The sequence below is a fragment of the Rhipicephalus sanguineus genome, chromosome 9 (genome assembly GCF_013339695.2).
Source record: "Rhipicephalus sanguineus isolate Rsan-2018 chromosome 9, BIME_Rsan_1.4, whole genome shotgun sequence".
NCBI classification, from domain to species: domain Eukaryota; kingdom Metazoa; phylum Arthropoda; class Arachnida; order Ixodida; family Ixodidae; genus Rhipicephalus; species Rhipicephalus sanguineus.
In genome coordinates this window covers 71,683,099-71,698,267 of record NC_051184.2, presented here as the reverse complement: position 1 = coordinate 71,698,267, position 15,169 = coordinate 71,683,099, and the positions used below count along the sequence as shown (strand labels likewise).

The window sequence follows — 15,169 nt, the reverse complement described above, 5'->3', positions numbered from 1 at the left end:
GCATTACAAGACACTCGGACCACATCCAGACAATGGCTGTAACAGAGAGTATCGAACAGACCCTGAGATGAAGTCCAATTAACATGTTTCTGTTACTCATATGCCCGTGAAAACGGATGGGTCGATGCCCATGCATAACGAAAGTGTGCTGGAATTAATGAGACAGCAAAACACATCTAACTGTGTCTTTCCGTCTCGATCATACTTCTGTTCTAATTTTATCTTCAACATCAACTTGACTGTACTGAGAGCCAAGGCTTGTGGCACGTCAATCCAGTAATCAAAAGCTGTTGGTAAGTTTGCCACTGTTTGCAATTTTCCGGAGCTGTTCGCATATCACATCAACTCCGCTAGTTCTTGAATGGCTACGTAATAAGTGCAAACACTGAAATAACACAACAGAAAAAAAAGATCGACAGTACAACATTACTCAAAAACTACCACTTGCTTTATTGATATCATGATGCATCTGTTACAGTGAGCTGCTTGTGAAGGTTCTTATACCCTTATTGTTCTGTTGAATGGCTCGTTCAAGTACGTACGTGCCTTGAACATGTGACACTGATACAAGGCCCACTGAATTCACTGCATCGTCCATGCAGTTATTTCAACTCCGAGTGAACGTTCTTCACGGAGGAACTGTCAAACTGTCGATCATAAAAAGCACCATGGAAGCAGTGCTCTCCTGGGAACCATTTCCAGATTCAATCCAGTATAGACTTGCACTTCTTGTGCCATCCAGCTTTTACACTGATAGCTGAAGGTTATTCAACGCACTTTGGTCGTATCCGTCATGTGTTACATTCACTACGTTTATCGCTAGCGGTTCCTCGGCTAAAGACACCAGAAAGATCTATCTACAGCCTTCACCAAGGTTTTAATTTCGGGTTTGCGACATGTAAATTGCTTCATAGGAATCATCGTCATCATTGTCGTCATGTGATTAAGGTTTCGTCATTGCCCTCATCATCGTTCTTTCATCGTAATTATTGTGAAGTACACAGTAATGTCATTCCTGTCATCGCACTATTGTTGACGTGTCACGTGACAGTTTGGTTGGCTTTGCGCTGTCGGCATTCCATTCACGCTTTTGCTATTACATTACCGTGCTGTACTTGTGCCAATGCCATAATCATGCCATCACTGCTGTCATCATCGTTGATGTTGTGTCGTCATCGTAGTGCTCTCATTATCACCATCGTGTATCATTGTAAATGGTATCTATATCATTGTCATGCACTACTAACTTTCATTTTCTTCGCTAGGCCTCGTTCGCGATTCTTGTCGTCTTCATTAGATGAGACATCCCTGGGTAGCACCTAAACAAGTGGTCTTCTACACGTATTTTATTCTTTAGTTCAAATGCAGACATTCGATACTTTTTTTGTGTGTCTACAGTTTAACAAACTAAAAATGCTGTGCTGTGAGCCAATATTATCTCTAACACCACTGGAATTATTTTCGTGCCCGTTACCTTCATTCAGACACATTTCAAACATCCTGACTGTTGCATTGCCTGGAATGTAAGAAGTGGAGCTTGGCAAACACGCTCTAGCGCTGACAAGACTCAACTTTTATCTGGGTAAATTCTCATCACAAAGCACAAAGATTTTATATGTTACCTGCAATATGCAGAAAAGTATGTTGAAGGTACACTCACTTACTCCCCGCATTGTTTGTTTTTTGAGTAATGGCCTCTGAATCACACATGAAGTGTGTTGCAGCACATTTGTTTGCTTGTTTGTTTGTTTGTTTATTTGTTTGTTTATTTATTTACGACACCCCTAAGGACCCTTGTGAAAGGGTATCACACAGGAGTGTTACACATGATAACATACAAAGCACACCACTTTTGGTATTTGAATCTGGTGTCAGGAAGCCGCGATTTCCCATTGTGAATTATGTTCGATGCAGCGTCACTTCCAAATTTGCACTGTAGCCACATTTCCCAAGTAACAGTCGCCGACCGTTTATTCGGACGTGCTCGTTTATTTGGACACCTTTGTGGAACCACCACTCGTCCCATTGAAGTAATGTAAATTCGCGACCGAAAATTCAGACACCCCACAGTGCGCCGTTCGATTTTTCGGACTCTGACCGGCTGATCGAGTGACAAGCTGTCAGCGATGTTTGCAATATTTTTGCTAGGTTGCCAGCACTGAAATGTTGCACTGGCTATAGCTGGAGATTGTGCCAGTGTCAAAATCTACACTGAGATTACAATTGCCGATCTCGAAGGCTATGTTTGTTGGCTACACGTAACGGTTGCCTTTTGGCTTTAGCCAGTCAGGTAACCACTGAACGGCTACCATGGCGAAACAGCAGGCCAAGCCAAGTCAAGCTCGTTGTTGGCTCGGTGCGGCTTTTCAGGTGAAAGACAGCGCGTATGAGTACGACACGGATCGTAACTTGGACAAAGAGAGAACGACAACATAGCACTGCAACACCAACTAGCCCAACGTCGTTCCACTTTGGCGTTTGAGGGTTTGCGCGTTTTCAGATGTTTCTGTGGCTAGGCCTGATCTGCGTCCCGCTTAATTGTTTGTTGCTTGGCGTGCGAGGCCTGACCTGCTGAAATGGCTCCGATGCCACCCGTTCCATGTGCGCCGTCGGAACTAAAGAAACGCGTTAAATACAAGGCCCTGACAATGGCAAAAAAAAACATGCCTGATCCCTCCGTCATATAGGAATCGCGTCTTCACAGACACAGTTGAGCGTTTGTTGTGCATTCTTTCGCCCCAAGCGCAAAGCAATGAATGCTACAGCAGCAAATTGTAATGTCACGCGAAGAACGGCAAGCAGCTCGAAACTTGCAACGCGCTCTCAAGCAAAAAGGGCATACGGAACGAACATACACAGGATGAGCGCGAACTGTCACAGTTGTAAATTATTTCTCTGTGAGCAGCGCGCTCCTTTTGCAAAAGCGGCCGCTCCAGTGAGCGAAGTGACCTTCGTGCTCTCAACGCAAAGTTGCGCTGAGAGCACAAGACCTACATACCACCGCGATCACGAGATAAGCCCGTGCACGAGCGACTACACCGTGTAGAGGTGCGCGCTCGTCCGCGTGGGGCAACGACCTTTAAAGCGCGCTCTTTGAGCCCTTCGCGCCATCTCGCTAGTGATAACGAAAACCCGCTGATGTACCACCGATCTCCGAGTACTGCCACCGGCAAGAGGTGTATATAAATAGATAGATTTACCAGCGCAAAAAAGACAGGACATTTAGGAAGGACACACACACATAGCGCTGCTTTTTTGCGCTGGTAAATCTATCTTGATCATGAACCAACTCGCCCAAGCAGCCGTTTTAGTATATAAATAGCTCGCCATTAGCATGCCAAAGAACGTGCCGTCTGTGGCCGAATCGTTTCGCGCCCCGCGCTGTGGAGCGAGGGGTCGTAAGTTCGACTCCCGGTGACGGAACTTTTTCTTCAGGTTTCTTTCTTTGCCAAATCTTAGTCTTTTTATTTCACAACGTCATATCCGTGACGGAAATACGTGACGTCAGTAGGGCCATGGTGGAGCCCGGCATAAAACAATTTCGTGTTAAATAACGGTGATTATTTGCCAGGTGGAAGGCGGCCGACCTCAATCCAAAGTTGCTCGGGAGTTTTTGCCTAGTTGGGTGATGAGGTCATCCGTCAGCTACTTGAACTAGCGCATGTGGACAGTGACTGCCATGACGACGCGCCTCCCACACCACAGCCATCAAATGCGGATTTCACGTAGGCTGTTACAGTGCTATTGCCAACCTGCAGGAGTGGCCAAACAGTGGCTGAAATACAGGCCGCCTTGGTAAGCGTGCATGTGTACAGACGTGCACTGACAATTTTTTCTGGCCACTGGGCCAATAATGGTGCCTTTTTCTAATGAATCATTTTTTTTAGACTCCCGATTATTCGGACTTTTCAGCGGTTGCCGCCGAGTCCGAATGAACAGTCGGCGACTGTAGACCGTTTTGGGGTTTCTCAACTTCAGGTAGTGTACCTTCACCTTACAGGGTACTTGGCACTCCATAGGGAACAGAGAGCCCAACATGTCTTTTGTTTTCTTTCTTTTTGTTTCGCTGACTTTTCATGCTTCAACTTCCACCGTCAAACACCTGCCTCCATATTTCTCAGAAACGCCTGAAATGCTGGAGTTTGTATTGCCTTAGATGTGCCAAATAGCGTTCAATTCAAAGCTAGACGAGCAGAACCTTTGATTGAAGATAATTATATATGAACAGACAGTTTCTAGTGCTGCTGTTAAGTAGCATCAAGTCGCTTGCAACTCCCGGTGAAAGCATGAATACTGTATTTTCTGGCGTGTAACCTGCCCCTGAACACTTGACCAACTAGAAACCGTGGAAAATTTTTAAAAAGATCCCTGTGCATTAACCCCACATTTCAACCGTGCCAATTATTCTTACACCTTGATAGAAATGACCTCAATAAATATGCTCAAAGATTGCAAAAACTTTGCTTTTGGTCTGTTTCTGTAGTGTCACTGCCCCGTTCTTGCCAACTGTCAGTTTAAGCTGTTGCTGTCACTTCCACACTTCTTGCACTGCCGTGAGGCCACTTTGCAGACTGAAGTACACGTATAACCCGAAATCTGACCTCCAAATGTCGTGAACTTATCCGTGTGGGTTTTGCATGAGAAACCATGGTATTCACATATAGCTTGGCCAAAGAGTAGCACCCTGGTGGGAGCTCGCACCCAAGCCCCGTCGCGCAAGCGGCAAATGCGCTGCCATATGCCCGACAGTTGCACATCGCTGCTTGTACAGTACTCATGGATTGAATTGCGACAATTTAGGGCCTCACAGTGCACGTACATTTTCATCTCCACAGTCTTCATGTTATGTTGGCATAATTCTGACTCGCACACTTACATCTGAACAAATTACCTGAGAGCCCACTTTAGTAGCGACACGGCTCGCTGATCCCAAGCAGTTGCGCATACCAGTTGTTGTACTCAAAGTTTTGGTGTCGCGTTTCAATCCACAGCCATTGTACTGCAGCCTCCACAAGGCGCTACCGTGCGCCGCAACAAGTGCGCTCACTGCGTGCTCATGATGACGTACAGGTCTGTTCAAAAGTTCCCAGGCCACTATCCCATGTTATCCCATGGCAGCGCAGACTGGGAACTTTTGAACACCCTTGTACCACCCAGTACCCAGTGTTGACAGGCAGCCCAAGCACACCGAGCTGCCCGAGCATTTCTATAGAGTGCTGCACGCGCTTGAATTTGGAGACAACAGCCAACATGTTCAAAGAAAGAAACAAAAAAAAAGAGAGAAGATGGCGCAGCGGGATAACATTTAGGCTAGGCCTCACCCACTTTGTTGACTGTACAGATCAAGAAGCCCAATATGTGTACTACGCTGCTCAGGAAAGATGTCCTCCCAGTGATGCATAATGCACATATCTGCTACCACCACGTATACATGTATAGTTGGTACATACAAATATCTTCTGAGATTGAAGCTTCCAGGTGCTAAAGTCCTATTGCTACACCCACTTGGGCACCATTTGTCGTGCGCGAGGCAAGAAGGTGTAATGGTGTAAGGTGCAACGTGTAGGCTTGTGCGAATATCATTTTTTTCTTTTGTTTGAAGCGAATCTGAATAGTAGCAGGATTTTAATTGTAGGAGGGCACAAATTATAAGTGGTAAAATAGGTTACATTTTAAAATTTGTCATACTTAGCCCATTTAAGCCTGTATGACACGCTTATAAACAAAAAACCAAAAAAAAGAAAATAATCTGGTGGGAGTAGTATGCACACCTAACCATGAAGCCTGTTTTCGAGGCAGTGGGAATTTTCATTGAACAAGTGGTTTCACGGCATAGCAACCTCTTGGTGCACCGAAACCAGCATTTCAAGCAGGCTACATGCGGTAAAGTAAACCTAATCGTTCATTTGGAATACACTGAAATTTCGGGAACTTTAAATTCACATTGAACCGAACTCCAATACCATAATAGTCGTTTGGATATTCAAAGCGCTCGAATATTCGCACAGGCCTAGTAATGTGCTTGCAGAATAAGCAGGTGAATTGTGCAAAGCTCACCTTTGGAGAGCCGGTAGAGCTCGGCCGATGTGAATACGCCGGTAGCCAGAATGCTGCTTGCGTCACCTGCGTATGCGGTAATTTTAACCATACGTTGCGTATGTGTATATGCAGTAAATGTACGGTAGTTATAACTTTAGCAGTAACAGTGCCCTAATCTGTCTTGTAGTTGTTTTATTTCGCATTTTTAAAAAAATATTTATTCACTGGTACATACGGTAACATCTGTCAGTGAAGCAGAACTGTACCACTTAAGTTTTCGTCATGCTGCTATGCACTGAACTAAGGCTGTTATCATTGGAGGTGCGTGAATGTGAAAATTCCAAATTCTGTGAAATACTATATCTTTAATTTTTGTATTTGAACTCAACTAGGTATTAGAAAATGTTCCATTATTTTGCAGAAACATTCAAACCAAATCAAACACATTCAGACCTTCATATATCAAACACAACTACACAAAATTACCACCTGTACTGAACAGTTCAAGCATATTTTTGGAGATCCCATGCAAGAGTACAGCACTGTACTATACATGTAGTATATTGAACTCCTGTTCACGCCCACCTATGATCTACGAAACACTTTGTCCCTGCAAGTGGACTTCACTTAGCTGGCTTGCAACATACGTATGTCATTTAAATATTCATGTCGATGAAGCAGCACCGTATTGACGGGCAGTTCAGGCTGTGAAGTAATAAACAAAAGGTGTAAAATGCATGCCTTGAAAATACAGATAAAGGCTTGAGCAGCAAGGATTTCATTTGTGCTCCACAGCAACAAATTTTCTTTTGCAAGCTTCACCGCAATGCAGCTGAGTTATGCGGTGAAGCGTACTTATAGCGGGAAGAACCGCTGTGTAGTGAAGCGTAATACCTGTGATTTCATTATCAGAAAGAAGACTGCGATGCTGCTTCAAGAATGCAAAAAGCTTTCCAGTTCAATATGTACATTCCAGGAGAATGCATGAATGAAAAATAAACTATAAGTAAACTTTTACACATTTAATGCTGCCTTGGTAAATCCCTGCTTTTCGTGATCTGCAAAGTGCGGAGTTCTTAAATATGAGCGTGGAGCAACCCGACTGCAACATTTTCGTGTACTTACTTCTACGCAGTGGCTAGGCTTGGCTATGTCCACTTAATATATAAGGAGTGTTGAAAGTGCTTTTAACGCTTCTTGTATAACTGTTTAAAGTGCGGTGTAATTTCAAAGAATGCATGCTTGTGTGAAATGTATTTTTGTTTAGAGTTTCAAGTAGCGTACTCAAGAGTTTAGCTGCAGTGTGTTGCTGCAGTGACATAGTCTCAACATCTTGCCGATGTTCAATAAACCACGTGGACAATGCATGGTTCATGCTGCTGAAATGTTCAAACCACAAAAATTGTGCGCTCGCGAAACAACGATCACTGAAAACACAACAAGGTAATGCTCGCTGAAAGCTTAAGCGCAAAGAAATGCTGCACGCATCCACCAAGGAACAATATTAGAAGCTACCATCTACAGTAAAAGCTCGTTAATTCGACTCTCGTTAATTCGGAAAATCGGTTAATTCGGACACGTCATCTGGTCCCTGTAAATATACGCATCACGCTATGAGACTGGGCGCTCGTTATTTCGGACAGATTTAACCGCAAATCGGATAATTCGGCGACTTTCGGGCCGCTGGCGAGGCTCGAAAACGAAAAAAGAACAATTCGGAACAAAAGTGAAGCTGAAACGCAGCATCGCCATGGACATCAATTATCGACTTGGCTTGGATTGAGACTGGTTCAACGCCTTTTTTTCGCGTGTGGGTTTTGTTGCTTTGTTCCCGTTGGTGTGCTGCATCTCGAGGAACGATTCAGTACGGCTCCTTTAGCTTGATCGTTGCTGGCGCTTTTGTGCTGACTTCTCATGCGACCGCACTCTCCGCCGATGGCAACGCCGGCGAAGCGGCCCAAGTACGAGGCCAAGGACTTCACCACCAAAGCAGAAATTTTGCGTGCTCTGAATAACGGGCTCTCCTGACAAGAAGTGATGAAAGGGGATCCTTCAATCGGCGGCAGGAAGCAAGGAACGAGTAACCGTACTTTTATCCCCCAACGTGACGGGAACAGAGCGCTTGCCGCTTCTCGTTATCGGAAAGGTTCAAAAGCCACGCTGCTTTAAGAGTAGCACCCTGGTGGGAGCTCGCACCCAAGCCCCGTCGCGCAAGCGGCAAATGCGCTGCCATATGCCCGACAGTTGCACGTCGCTGCTTGTACAGTACTCATGGATTGAATTGCGACAATTTAGGGCTTCACAGTGCACGTACATTTTCATCTCCACAGTCTTCATGTCAACAATCAACAATCTTCCCGTGGATTACCGTGCCAACCGAAAAACGTGGATGACGGGTGAAACTTTTGCGGTACTGCAGACATCATGCGAGCTGCTGAGTACCTTGAAGGGCTCAGAAAAATTGTGTCTGCGCGAATTTCTGCTCGAAAACAGACAAGCATCCGCGATTACTTTGTTAAGTAAAGGTATGTTGAAAAAATTCGTGCATTTATTGTGTTTATTTTGGCCATTCGATAATTCGGACATTCGGTTAATTCGGACATTTTTTCCGGTCCCTAGAAATCCGAATTAACGAGCTTTTACTGTATATTGCTGAAATGCTAGACTTTGCGATCAGCCAACCGTGAAAAGGAGTGTTCCTTTGTACCTGGCATGTCAAGAGCACTGTGGAGTGTTGTGCTGCGAAACTGACGTTGCCGGAAATACTAGGTGGCCCCACCAAGTTTCCAGTTTTACTCACTATACTCGGCGACAACTTATCTTGGCATTGGAGCGAAGGCTACGGAGGCGGGGCATCCGCACATTTGTGTTACTACGCAAGTAGTTCGGCATCTTGCAGCCGATTTCAGTTCCAGATTCGGTTTCGCTTGCTCGCATCGCTAGAGCGTTTAGCACCACGTCTACATGCAGAATGGGAACATCAGTGTGCGTAGTGCGTAGATGCATCTACCTACTGTACTGTATATTGTCACAGGGTTGTTACGTTGACGAAGGCCGCAGTGGGTGTGTCGAAGATGAAACTCTTTATTTCGCCAAACTTGTGGGCAGGAAACGAGTCAGTCAGAGCGTCGTCCGTCAATAATTCAGACAAGTCGTAAAGCGCGTCGGCTTTTATACATGTTCTATCGAATGTTCCAGTGTTCTCGCTGGTGGCCACGTAATCTCCGACTATTCGCGTACCGCGCGCAATGTTAACAGAAACATCTAAAACTATCATGGCGCTTCTGGAACATCGCATCGCGGTCTGCACAGAACATTTCAAACAGTCTTTGCGGGTGAAGCCCGAAGACAACAAAATAAGACACATGGGAATATGATGAACGCCACCAAGCGCACACCGCAACCTGAATACGGCGTTTGCTCGATTGTAACGCGAGGGGCAACTTTAGTAGCAAAAATTTGGAGGAAAAGCTCACATTGTATTCGAATAAATATGGAATGCAAGTACCATGATGCCGCTGAATTGGGTTTAGATTTAAAGAGAGCTCACGCTTAATTAAAAAGAGACTGACGCAGATTATTTTATCAAGCTTCGCTGGTCACACACCTTCACAGAGCGTAGTTTCTCGGCCGTAGGTATTTCAGTGCGCATGAAGTAGCTGTGCACTTTGCGCTGCAATGCTGCCAACGCAAACGTGTAATAGCGCAGAAGCCGCGTCTTGCCGGTCGTGCGCTTCTCAGTTTGGCCCGAGAAATTCCATTTCTTGCGCTTTCGGGAGGCAAGTGGGGCCCGCAGAGCTTCATTTGCAGACAAGTCACGCTGGCGGCGCCTCACTCCAGCGATGACATTGCAGATAACTTGCGCGGTCTGGTTTAATAGCCACTTTCTGTCACATTCAGAGTACAGCTTCTTCGGAGAACGAAACGGCGAGTTTGCGGCCGCACACGGTTCAGGCCAACGGTTCAGGCGGCATCGCGGACGCCATGTTTACTGAGACTCTGAGACATCTGAGAGAGCAGGCGTGAGGAAAATGTGGTGCAGGCGTGATGAAAACGTGGTGCTGTCCAAGAAATAAAAAAGACAGAAACAAACTTGAAGTTTACAATAACATTTTTTAACGAATGGCTTCCCATACTCGTTCTCTTTTTATAATGAAGAAATCTTTATTTATTCGAGCTAGGTAACTTTTCGAATTAGAAAATAAATATTGGTACTATTTCTTGGCGCGCGCGCATGCAAGCACTTTGGCTCTGTAGCTTCCACAGTGGTGCCAAGAAAAGTTGTCGCCGAGTATAGCCAATCAACACACATCAGAGGCAACAATTTAGTGATCACCTGGGAGTACAAGCCCATGACTTCACCCCTGAAGATACCACTACACTTTGCATATTTACATTTATTGGTGATGGTCCTTCGACAGCTTTGTTTGTCCGCATAGTTCAATATTATTTGCTTGCTGCTAACAAATCAGCAGAAGTTACAAGACAAAATTTGGGCCCTTGCCCCCTTCAAACTATGAGGGGCCTTGGTGCCCCCAGTGCATATGTGTACACTGACCCATTAAAGGTCCCATAAACCACTTGGAGTTCAAAGACGAGAGAGTGGTTTCTTTTTCGTCTTCACTACCCTTCCTACGGGCGCTGTCTCCTCCCTACCACTTATTTCTCCATAAAACATGTGGAAAATGTCAGCACTAAGAATTGAGCCTATCAGAATATCGCACTTTTCGGCTACACGCCAATATCTCCGCTTGCGCAGTCGAAAACAAACAAATCGAAGTTAAACCTATTGATCGCGCACGATAGACACGCGAGACGAGGCAGGATGAACGTGCGACTGCATGACAAACCAGGGATAGGAGACAATTTACAGCGGATATCCCTCATATATGGATCAATCGAGAGCTTATTTTCTCGTGACGTCACGTGAACAGACGGCTGGTGTCACAAATTGTGCCAAAAAGCCTGGAAGTGCCAGGAGAGAATAACGCGCTCGTTCTTTATATTCTCAGAGGTTGTTTAGGTGCCCTTTACCAGGCTTGCTTCTTGATTAATGCAAGAAGAGCAACTACTCACCTGCGTCGTCCTCTTTTTCCCCATCACAGACGGCATCCCGTAAGCCACTGAGAGCCTCTGCACAAGAGAAAAGAGGTCACAGAAATAAATTCCCAAGCATGAATTATGTTCTTTCTCTACTACTGAAGGATATAAAATGCGCACAACTAAACATATACGAGTGGTCAACAAGCACAGGCCCAAATTCGTCCTGACCCCTCGTCCTTGTCTAGTTGTGCGCATTTCATATCCTTCAATAGTATCATGAAACAATGCACCAAGCGACAGGTTTTACTAAACTATCTCTTTCTGCTTTCTAAGAAAACACAGAATAGAAAAAAAACACCACATTACTTATATTGCCGTAGCGGCGAAAATTTGGGCACAAGACTGGCTTAATTCCAACGAATGAAATGCTGCAGGTGTAGCCCGTGCACATGGACAGTGCCTATTATTCATTCAGGTGATACCAATTGATCCCGGAAAAAGAATTAACGGCAAAAAAATATGTGCAGTTTTACTTGGGGTGCACTATGGTGGAGTAGCAGTTTCCATAACACCGTGCACATTACATAGCCTTTAAAGTCGCTCTATAAGAAACAACTTGAGGAATTTTAAGGAATTTCGAGGCCCTGTAAGCTCGGAAACGAAATCTCTCAAAGAAAGAGCAACTTAGTTTTTTATTGCATGCTTAATGAAAGGGTACTCGCTAATTAAGGTGTTTTCACGTCAATACAATGGCATGAACCAGAGCTAACGATTGTGGACAGGATGGTGACTTTGTACTATAAAGTTGCTAGAAGGAACACATCCACTTGACATGCACTGCAAGAAACTCAACTCAACAAACTTGACGTGCACTGCAAGAAACTGCAAGTGCACTGCAAGGTGCTGCCTAGTGGTGACTTATTGGGCCAATAGAAGTTGTATTGGTGAAATAGGTACTTCTATTGGTTTCTTAATGTACTAACAGAAGATGTATAAAGCCAACAGGAGTTTTATTGGTCAAACAGCTACCGCCTATTTGTAGCTGTTTATAACATCTTATATGATTGATTGAGCGCGTCGGACCCGATCCCGATCAAATTTCTTGATCATGATTGGCTATTATACGCAAGCTGCAAACGGGATCAATTCACTTTTGATAAGTCTGATCCCGATTGAGCTTAATCGTGCACCGTGAGACACCGCGTGCGCAGTTAGCAACTCGCGCGGCTGTGTGTCGACCACGGCGGTACGGTGTCTCCGTACCTGCCGCGCGGTAAACGGGCATTAGTAAAACACGCTAAAGAACTTGCGAAGGAATCGACAACACAGACACCGCTGAATAATAATAAAGAAACCGCCATGAGATCACAACCAGCATAGAACCAGCCAGGTGACAAAAAAAAAGTGAGACGGTGCGCGGCGTGGCAACGCTGCATGTTTGAACTTTTTCTTTTTGACACGTTCCTTGGTTAAGCAGGCTAAGCCATATGCTAAGCTTAAAGAGAAGCTTTGGATAGTACGTAAAGTTGGTAACTATGTATGATAAGCAATATAAGTAGTGCTGTAAAGATACAGGAGGAAGAATTGTGGATCTGCAAACGCGACCGACCGTGCGTTTGGCGCGCCATCCGCGCTCGGCCGATACGAAGACAAGCCCAGCCTGCGGCCAAGCTAAGCCAAAACGTTCTGTGTGTGTCGCCTTAGCGCGCGCTTTGTGTAATCTCGATGCTTCACGTAAGCCTGCTTACACGGTGTTTGCTTTAGTGTGCTTCCGCGACGATAACGTGAAGACTGTGTTCAGCGTGCACCAGATGGAGACTTTCTGAGCCATAAATGTCTTGGATTTCAACTCTACAAAGTGGCACCAAGAATAATGGCAAGACGAGCAACAAGATTACTTCAAGGCCCATGTGCTCCGATTGTTTGGTGAGTTGGGTGTGCATGGTATTTACTCCTATTTAGTATTGGTTTGATATCGCCTTTCTTTTTGTATTCAAACTTGGGACGAAACCGAAAGATCGGGAAAACAAGTCCCTCGTCCTTTGTCTCCGGTATTTGATGACAGCGAGACCAGCGACACCTCGATTGCAATTCCACACGCTCTAATAGAAGTTGAATGATTGAGCACATATATTATTGCAGTTTGTTTTTGCGTTTGTCAGTATGCACTAAAAAACGTAGCATAGATTAGAGGTAAAGGACAGGCGCCCTGCTCGTGAGTGTAGTTGGAGTCTCGCAAACCCTTTGTAAGTATGTACAACGTGCGTGTTGAGCCGAAAACGCGTTTACTGCCTCATAGTAAAACGCTCTAGTCGATGCGGTTTGTGTGTTGTAGTGCGCGTCAATCAGCTTATCATACTTGTTCGACATAACATCACAAGAACCACATGAAGGCCAGATGATAATTCAATATACAAAATGTGCATAGCATATGTACTACACTGGTGCGATTTATTAATGTTGTTGGCTTAATTGCATAAGCACGTAACATGCAGCACGTGTGTTATATCCAACTCATTGCAGCCTGACTGCTGTGTTGGGCTTGCAACGATATGGAATGTAGGCTGCCTTTACTAGAGTCTTACATATTACTGATTGCCTCATCGTGAATCTACCCTAGCTTAATTTATTTCATGCCATCTTTAAAGGGGTCATGAAGCACCCCTTGGGCTTGTTGAAAAAAACATCCTGCGGAAAGCCGACACGGCTATGAACTGCTCTGCCAAATATTACAGTCGTGCGAGCCGCGTAAAGGCCACAAGTGCGGAGCGCGAACTTGCCGTTTCCTCAGGCGCCCTCTTTTCAAACAGAGGCCAATTCTCACTCTCGTTGGTGGGCGGGGCGTCTGCATGTTGACGTCGCGGATCTGCCTGCTTACATCGCAAGAGACATAGCATGCTTATTGGCTGATAGCCGACGTAAATCGAGAGGAGCGTTCGGATCAGATGCGCTTCTTGCCACGGGGTGCCGCCACTTGCCGGCGCCGCACTCCTCAGTACACGGTAGCCGCACTCGCACACGCGAATCACAGCGGGAGAGCGATCGTGTTTCATGACGCGCACTGATGTAACTTCTTTCCCTCGTTCCATCCCTCCCTGTGCAGCTTCCAGTGCGCTCGTCGGCACGAGAAAAGAGAGAAAGCGCTGAAAGCGCACGCCAAACCTCCGTAACTCCGCTCATTCTTGACGGATTCGAGAAAGTTTTGCGGCAATCGATTCGGGAGGCAGTAAACTCCGATACTGAGGTCATTAGATCATTACTTGGAAAAGTGGTTTATGACCTCTTTAAGTTGAGATTTAGTGGCACGCTCTGGGTATGATAGTCACACCACCATCATGAAAAAGAGCACGTCACAGATAGTAAGTGATTATTGAGTTTGCTGTAATTTAAGGACGAGTTTGCAGTTCATTCTTCGGTACAGCTCAAAGAACACAGGACGCAAGCGTGTAAACGTGATAAGGCGCTGCTTAATTTTTTTTAAAATTTTGCCCCTTTCCTTGCCTTCCTTTTTTGCTGCAAAATTTTGCTGATATACCGTTTTCTTTCATGCAATAAGCCACAGTTGGGTGCGTAATATTTCACTCAGTTTTTTGCTATAGTTCAGCTCCTGCAACGTTGTGAACATGTGCAGTGAATGAAGGTCTAGATAATTTCTCACTGTGCCGCCTACTTTCTATACATTGCTTCAAAGGTAAACTTTAATTAAATATGTGTTACTGTTTTCTGATTTCATGGCTCTGTTTATTTACAGAATCTTTCAGGCACTCCCTCGAGTGCGGATGCGGCAATCCAGAAGAAACTGACACAAGACATAGTTGCCTTGGCAAAATAGTCGCCCGCAAGATCGCCGACATCATGAAGGGCCAGAAGAAGCACTTGTTTTGATCATGAGAATATATTTGAACATATGCCTCATTCATCCACTGTGATTATCATTGCAGGGGCGCTGCCACATTGTGGGCCTTCTGCATGACGACAAGACACCCATAAAACACTTGCGCAAGACTAATTCTAATGGGGCTGAGAAGTAGGCAAATACAAAACCAATACAATGCCAGCAGGCAAATACAGAACCAATAGGCCAATA

The 15,169-nt window shown here is 45.2% G+C and overlaps 1 protein-coding gene across 4 annotated transcripts in view; it reads right to left on the bottom strand.

The window, feature by feature from the left end:
* LOC119405307 (nuclear factor 1 X-type) overlaps positions 1 to 15,169 on the bottom strand; it is a 69,343-nt gene that overhangs the window by 32,394 nt on the left and 21,780 nt on the right. For all 4 annotated transcript variants that reach the window (XM_037672131.2, XM_037672133.2, XM_037672130.2 and 1 more), the window contains exons 6-7: positions 11,116 to 11,172; positions 6,058 to 6,123 (exon numbers count right to left, since the gene is read on the bottom strand). In XM_037672131.2, the coding sequence (XP_037528059.1) occupies positions 6,058 to 6,123; positions 11,116 to 11,172 (123 nt within the window). The remainder of the gene's footprint in view (positions 1 to 6,057; positions 6,124 to 11,115; positions 11,173 to 15,169) is intronic.